At 45.2% G+C, this 8,170-nt stretch overlaps 1 protein-coding gene across 1 annotated transcript; it reads right to left on the bottom strand.

Annotated features, from left to right (window-relative positions):
• Positions 1-3,643: 3,643 nt before the first annotated feature.
• On the bottom strand, positions 3,644-6,062 carry LOC124013931 (acidic leucine-rich nuclear phosphoprotein 32 family member B-like). Its single transcript, XM_046328503.1, has 4 exons — positions 5,800-6,062; positions 4,547-4,696; positions 4,033-4,155; positions 3,644-3,859 (listed from the first exon to the last, which is right to left on the bottom strand). The coding sequence occupies exons 1-4, from the start codon at positions 5,851-5,853 to the stop codon at positions 3,659-3,661; spliced, it is 528 nt and encodes a 175-aa protein (XP_046184459.1). The 5' UTR covers positions 5,854-6,062; the 3' UTR covers positions 3,644-3,658.
• Between the last annotated feature and the right edge of the window lie 2,108 nt (positions 6,063-8,170).

Raw genomic sequence — 8,170 nt, forward strand, 5'->3', positions numbered from 1 at the left:
AGAGACAACAGCACAGGACAAGAACAGGACAAGAAGGTAGAGACAACAATACATCACAGACAACAGCACAAAGGACAAGAAGGTAGAGACAACAATACATCACAGACAACAGCACAAAGGACAAGAAGGTAGAGACAACAATACATCACAGACAACAGCACACAGGGCAAGAAGGTAGAGACAACAGCACACAGGGCAAGAAGGTAGAGACAACAATACATCACAGACAACAGCACACAGGGCAAGAAGGTAGAGACAACAGCACACAGGACAAGAAGGTAGAGACAACAATACATCACAGACAACAGCACACAGGGCAAGAAGGTAGAGACAACAGCACACAGGACAAGAAGGTAGAGACAACAATACATCACAGACAACAGCACACAGGACAAGAAGGTAGAGACAACAGCACACAGGACAAGAAGGTAGAGACAACAATACATCACAGACAACAGCACACAGGGCAAGAAGGTAGAGACAACAATACATCACAGACAACAGTACAAAGGGCAAGAAGGTAGAGACAACAGCACAAAGGACAAGAAGGTAGAGACAACAGCACACAGGACAAGAAGGTAGAGACAACAATACATCACAGACAACAGCACAAAGGGCAAGAAGGTAGAGACAACAATACATCACAGACAACAGCACAAAGGGCAAGAAGGTAGAGACAACAATACATCACAGACAACAGCACAAAGGACAAGAAGGTAGAGACAACAATACATCACAGACAACAGCACAAAGGACAAGAAGGTAGAGACAACAGCACAGAGGACAAGAAGGTAGAGACAACAGCACAGAGGACAAGAAGGTAGAGACAACAGCACACAGGACAAGAAGGTAGAGACAACAATACATCACAGACAACAGCACACAGGACAAGAAGGTAGAGACAACAGCACACAGGACAAGAAGGTAGAGACAACAATACATCACAGACAACAGCACAAAGGACAAGAAGGTAGAGACAACAATACATCACAGACAACAGCACACAGGGCAAGAAGGTAGAGACAACAGCACACAGGACAAGAAGGTAGAGACAACAATACATCACAGACAACAGCACACAGGGCAAGAAGGTAGAGACAACAGCACACAGGACAAGAAGGTAGAGACAACAATACATCACAGACAACAGCACACAGGACAAGAAGGTAGAGACAACAGCACACAGGACAAGAAGGTAGAGACAACAATACATCACAGACAACAGCACACAGGGCAAGAAGGTAGAGACAACAATACATCACAGACAACAGTACAAAGGGCAAGAAGGTAGAGACAACAGCACACAGGGCAAGAAGGTAGAGACAACAATACATCACAGACAACAGTACAAAGGGCAAGAAGGTAGAGACAACAGCACAAAGGACAAGGTAGAGACAACAGCACACAGGACAAGAAGGTAGAGACAACAATACATCACAGACAACAGCACAAAGGGCAAGAAGGTAGAGACAACAATACATCACAGACAACAGCACAAAGGGCAAGAAGGTAGAGACAACAATACATCACAGACAACAGCACAAAGGACAAGAAGGTAGAGACAACAATACATCACAGACAACAGCACAAAGGACAAGAAGGTAGAGACAACAGCACAGAGGACAAGAAGGTAGAGACAACAGCACACAGGACAAGAAGGTAGAGACAACAATACATCACAGACAACAGCACAAAGGGCAAGAAGGTAGAGACAACAATACATCACAGACAACAGCACAAAGGACAAGAAGGTAGAGACAACAATACATCACAGACAACAGCACAAAGGACAAGAAGGTAGAGACAACAGCACAGAGGACAAGAAGGTAGAGACAACAATACATCACAGACAACAGCACACAGGACAAGAAGGTAGAGACAACAATACATCACAGACAACAGCACAAAGGACAAGAAGGTAGAGACAACAATACATCACAGACAACAGCACAAAGGACAAGAAGGTAGAGACACCAATACATCACACAAAGCAGCTACAACTGTCAGTAAGAGTGTCCATGATTGAGTCTTTGAATGAAGAGATGGAGATAAAACTGTCCAGTTTGAGTGTTTGTTGCAGCTCGTTCCAGTCGCTAGCTGCAGAGAACTGAAAAGAGGAGCGACCCAGGGATGTGTGTGCTAAGCTCTGCAGTGTAGTTTCAGGGTTAGCTAATGTTAGCGCGCTAACTGGTGTTCATATAAGAAACTCATAGGTGTCAGCAGAGGCTGTATTTAGGGAGTCGGGCCTACAGTTAGAATACTGTTAAAGTCCGAGGCATCCCGTTACCCCAGAGGGCATCCCGTTTCCCGTTACCCCAGAGGGCATCCCGTTACCCCAGAGGGCATCCCGTTTCCCGTTACCCCAGAGGGCATCCCGTTACCCCAGAGGGCATCCCGTTACCCCCAGAGGGCATCCCGTTACCCCAGAGGGCATCCCGTTACCCCAGAGGGCATCCCGTTACCCCAGAGGGCATCCCGTTACCCCCGAGGGCATCCCAGTTAGGGCCCCAGAGGGCATCCCAAAAATAGCCCCCCCAGAGGGCATCCCTCTTCACTCCCAGAGGGCATCCTGCAATGACCCCAGAGGGCATCCCAAAGTTCAGACTCCCCTCCCAGAGGGCATCCCTGTGTTACAGGACAGACCCCAATTTGTTTTTCAGGGGGTGCAGTCGTTGTTTAACCAGTTCGAGGGCTGACACTGAAAATTGGTTTTACAAAAGACCAGAGAGTTTTAGAAATCCTATAAATACAAAAATAGACCCACTATCCCCCCTCCATGGGCCGGATCTTACCCCTCTTCACTCTCCGCACTGTCCCATCTTCCTCTGCAATGACCTCTTCATCATCATCATCCTCCTCCTCAGGACAGACCAGAGACAACAAAGTCCTCAGACTAGACCCCCCTCTTTTCACAGGACAGACCAGAGACAACATTAGACCCACTATCCCCCCCTGTGTCCTACAGGACAGACCAGAGACAACATTAGACCCACTATCCCCCCCTGTGTCCTACAGGACAGACCAGAGACAACATTAGACCCACTATCCCCCCCTGTGTCCTACAGGACAGACCAGAGACAACATTAGACCCACTATCCCCCCCCTGTGTTCTACAGGACAGACCAGAGACAACATTAGACCCACTATCCCCCGTGTCCTACAGGACAGACCAGAGACAACATTAGACCCACTATCCCCCCCTGTGTTCTACAGGACAGACCAGAGACAACATTAGACCCACTATCCCCCCCTGTGTCCTACAGGACAAATAACTCACTAAGAATGAATATCAACAAATATAACACATCGCACCAGCGACGCACGATAATCTCAAAAACACACCTGGAGACGACATGAATGAAAGACCGCTCTTGCCTGTCAACGCAGAGATCGGAAGGACAGCGTGCCAACACATCGTACCCCGAGGACACTGATCTAATTCTAATCGGAGTTAGATGCCCCCCCCCCCCCCCGGCCTTTCTAGAGAGTTTTTCCTAGCCACCGTGCTTCTACACCTGCATTGCTTGCTGTGTGGGGTTTTAGGCTGGGTTTCTGTACAGCACTTTGAGACGTCAGCTGATGTACGAAGGGTGTTTATAAATACACGTGATTTGACGTTTTTCCCGTTTGTCAACCAGTTGCCATTTCTAAATCGGATTTAAGTTCTACCTTCATCATCGTCGTCGTCATCGATCCCGTCTCCTTCGCCGTCCGAGTCGGAGGCCTCGCAGTCTTCGATATCGTAGCCATCCAGGTACGTGAGCTGCGGGAGGAGCTTGAAGATGCTCTCCCTGTAGTCTCCCAGGTTGGTGACCTCGCAGTTAAACAGGTCCAGGGACTTCAACACGGGAAGTTTTTTCTAAACGGTGGTGGGGGAGGGTGAGGAGGTCATGACAGTTCATTCAAACTACACCTGACGTAGTCGCGGTTACAAGACACACGGAGAGCGGTAAAATAGTCTTATTTCAAGTTAGACAATGAGGTTATAACCAATCGTACTCCCAGCTATAGCCGTCTTATACACAGTCTCACCAGTGGTTCCAGTGTGCTGATGTCCTTGAACTTGTTCCCAGAGAGGTTGAGGTGTGTGAGGTTGACCAGCCTCTCAGCCAGCACCTCCAGACCACCAGATATCCGGTTGTCACTTAGCTCCAACTACAGAAGAGGAGGAGGAAATGTTCTCTGGGTGTCACTGAGTAGACTGATACCCCATGTCATTGATCTACAAACCATAGGTAAGGCTGTACTGTGAAATAACTATGCCCCCAGTGAAATTCTAAAGTCTAATACATCCAGTGTGATTTTAGTCAAACGAATGTCAAATTGTATTTATTTTATATAACCTTATATACCCTCCAGCTGAGGGTAGTAAACACGTTATTCCGCGCCACATGGCCCAACTTTCAGTTAAAGAGATAAGATAACCTACAACGTTATTTTAAAATCAGTACTACCTACAGCAGTGAGACCTAGTGTGCAGGCTAACGACCCTTCCCCAGTTTGGGTATGGAGATGTAAAATAAACACAAACCATTGTGTGCTGTACCTTTTTTAATTTCCCCAGTTTGGGTATGTTTGAGACGTTGATGAGGCCGACGTTGATGAGACTCAACAGTTCCAGGTTCTCAAACTCCTCCGTTACGCCCTCCATCTTCCCCTCATTGGACCGGCAGTTATCCAGGACCAGCTCCTGGACCTGGGAGACGAGAAAGAGACTCAACTATCTTTACTAGTGAAACGACAGACATATGGAAATATTTCACCAGTATTTATATCAAAAAGTTTCATTTTGTGTTTCGAAAGTTATTTTATTTGTCCTGCATTAGTAGTCATGCTCAGAAACTGAACTGTTTGTAAACTCGGGACACGTGATGTAGCGTTATTTGACCAGCTAAAGTAGAAACGCGTTGTTAGCCAACTAAATAATGATATTTAACCGGTTAAAGTGTACCCAAACGGTTCATGGCCAATGTACATTTAATATAGTTTCAGACAAATGGTGTGATGATTCGCTGTATTTGTAGCTAGCTAGTTAGCCAACATGCTAACACGTTGAGGGTTCATAATAATGGCTACTGCTATGCTAGCTTCTAGCAAAGTTCAGTGTGCTAACTACTCTAGCTAGCCGATGCTAACTACTCTAGCTAGCCGATGCTAACTACTCTAGCTAGCCGATGCTAACTACTATAGCTAGCTGATGCTAACTACTATAGCTAGCCGATGCTAACTACTATAGCTAGCTGATGCTAACTACTATAGCTAGCTGATGCTAACTACTATAGCTAGCTGATGCTAACTACTATAGTATTGTTAACTACTATAGCTGGCTGATGCTAACTACTATAGCTAGCTGATGCTAACTACTATAGCTAGCTGATGCTAACTACTATAGCTAGCTGATGCTAACTACTATAGCTGGCTGATAGTAAGCCTGTTTGTTACAAAATATACATATGTATAAAATAAAACTGCAGCAGATGGCTTGCAATATAGAAATACAACTATCTTTTTATTTGGGTAAAATATGTACTTACTTCGCCATTTTCCTGTTTTACCTCATGAACCCGGTTAACTGACGGTGCCAAAAACCAACGAAATCAAATACAGTTTTGCTATTTAGTTTACAATATACATATTTTATCTTCTGAATTTTGATTTGGAGAAAACGTAAAGTTTGTAAAGAACATAACATTTCTAGCAGTAGGCTTGGTTGTTATATGAGAGGACCCCATGTGCTCGCCATGACCGTAAACTGTGTGGTGTTGCTTCAATACAGATCGAGATAAATGAGTTACTTACATCCGACGGCGTCCTATTTCTCAGTTCTAGGTGAATTCTCTTTTTCATGTCCATGTTCCCCTCTTCTCTCTCTCGGATCTGGTTGGAAAGTGTTGGTTGGTTTCTACCGCCTGCTATATTAACTATCTATCGGGAAGAGAGAGAGAGAGAGAGAGAGAGAGAGCAGCCTTTTCGTTCAAATCAGAAAGTGGGTGAAATGCGAATAACTTTGGTTTTTTTGTTGCGCCGAAGAGTCTAAAGCCCCGGAGAAACTAAATCCCCCACAGCGCCCCCGTGTGGCTGCGTTCCCACACTGCAACCAAACATGCGTGGCCTGATTTCCAGCTCATGCAGCTTGTTATTACGCTGAAAATAACCATTTACAATACGTGAGATGCATTTTTTTTATTTTATACGACGGATAGACACGTGACTGTTTGTTTCTTGGCTATTTATGAGATAATTTGACCGGTATTATTATTATTACTGTATTTAATTAATCGAATATAATTCCCTCCTTTCAAGTTTTTTTGTTGCCGGTAATGTTGATGGACTATCACTTGTTATCAAATCAAATCAAATCAAATCAAATTTTATTTGTCACATACACATGGTTAGCAGATGTTAATGCGAGTGTAGCGAAATGCTTGTGCTTCTAGTTCCGACAATGCAGTGATAACCAACAGTGGTCCTTCTGTAGCTCAGTTGGTAGAGCATGGCGCTTGTAACGCCAGGGTAGTGGGTTCGATCCCCGGGACCACCCATACGTAGAATGTATGCACACATGACTGTAAGTCGCTTTGGATAAAAGCGTCTGCTAAATGGCATATATTATTATTATTATTATAAGTAATCTAACTAACAATTCCAAAACTACTGTCTTATACACAGTGTAAAGGGGATAAGGAACATGTACATAAGGATATATGAATGAGTGATGGTACAGAGCAGCATACAGTAGATGGTATCGAGTACAGTATATACATATGAGATGAGTGTGTAGACAAAGTAAACAAAGTGGCATAGTTAAAGTGGCTAGTGATACATGTGTTACATAAGGATGCAGTCGATGTTGTAGAGTACAGTATATACATATGCATATGAGATGAATAATGTAGGGTAAGTAACATTATATAAGGTAGCATTGTTTAAAGTGGCTAGTGATATATTTACATCATTTCCCATCAATTCCCATTATTAAAATGGCTGGAGTTGGGTCAGTGTCAATGACAGTGTGTTGGCAGCAGCCACTCAATGTTAGTGGTGGCTATTTAACAGTCTGATGGCCTTGAGATAGAAGCTGTTTTTCAGTCTCTCGGTCCCAGCTTTGATGCACCTGTACTGACCTCGCCTTCTGGATGATAGCGGGGTGAACAGGCAGTGGTTCGGGTGGTTGATGTCCTTGATGATCTTTATGGCCTTCCTGTAACAACGGGTGGTGTAGGTGTCCTGGAGGGCAGGTAGTTTGCCCCGGTGATGCGTTGTGCAGTCCTCACTACCCTCTGGAGAGCCTTACGGTTGAGGGCGGAGCAGTTGCCGTACCAGGCGGTGATACAGCCCGCCAGGATGCTCTCGATTGTGCATCTGTAGAAGTTTGTGAGTGCTTTTGGTGACAAGCCGAATTTCTTCAGCCTCCTGAGGTTGAATAGGCGCTGCTGCGCCTTCTTCACGACGCTGTCAGTGTGAGTGGACCAATTCAGTTTGTCTGTGATGTGTATGCCGAGGAACTTAAAACTAGCTACCCTCTCCACTACTGTTCCATCGATGTGGATAGGTGGGTGTTCCCTCTGCTGTTTCCTGAAGTCCACAATCATCTCCTTAGTTTTGTTGACGTTGAGTGTGAGGTTATTTTCCTGACACCACACTCCAAGGGCCCTCACCTCCTCCCTGTAGGCCGTCTCGTCGTTGTTGGTAATCAAGCCTACCACTGTTGTGTCGTCCGCAAACTTGATGATTGAGTTGGAGGCGTGCGTGGCCACGCAGTCGTGGGTGAACAGGGAGTACAGGAGAGGGCTCAGAACGCACCCTTGTGGGGCCCCCGTGTTGAGGATCAGCGGCAATGTTGCTATCTCATTTGCATGACTATAGACTCTTCCTCATGTCTTAAACTCAAAAGTACAATAATTCACCTACTATGGAACTGTCTGGAGTTGGAGAATTACGAATTTGAACCATCTCCGGTTGTAAGGTGGAGGAGACTTTTATCTCCCTCACCAACTTCAAACATCTGCTATCTGAGCAGCTAACCAATCGTTGCAGCTGTACATAGTCTATTGGTAAATAGCCCACCCATTTTTACCTACCTGATCCCCATACTGTTTTTATTTATTTACTTTTCTGCTCTTTTGCACACCAATATCTCTACCTGTACATGATCATCTGATCATTTATC

Source organism: Oncorhynchus gorbuscha, linkage group LG25 (genome assembly GCF_021184085.1).
Source record: "Oncorhynchus gorbuscha isolate QuinsamMale2020 ecotype Even-year linkage group LG25, OgorEven_v1.0, whole genome shotgun sequence".
Classification (NCBI taxonomy): Eukaryota; Metazoa; Chordata; class Actinopteri; order Salmoniformes; family Salmonidae; genus Oncorhynchus; species Oncorhynchus gorbuscha.

Bases quoted from the DNA above. Each gene is read 5' to 3' on its own strand.
- LOC124013931 (XM_046328503.1), bottom strand. From the start codon at position 5,853: ATGGACATGAAAAAGAGAATTCACCTAGAACTGAGAAATAGGACGCCG. The intron at 4,156-4,546 runs GTACAGCACACA...CCTCTTCTGTAG, and splicing joins AACTGGGGAAATTAAAAAAG to TTGGAGCTAAGTGACAACCG. The intron at 3,860-4,032 runs GTGAGACTGTGT...ACCACCGTTTAG, and splicing joins TCAGCACACTGGAACCACTG to AAAAAACTTCCCGTGTTGAA.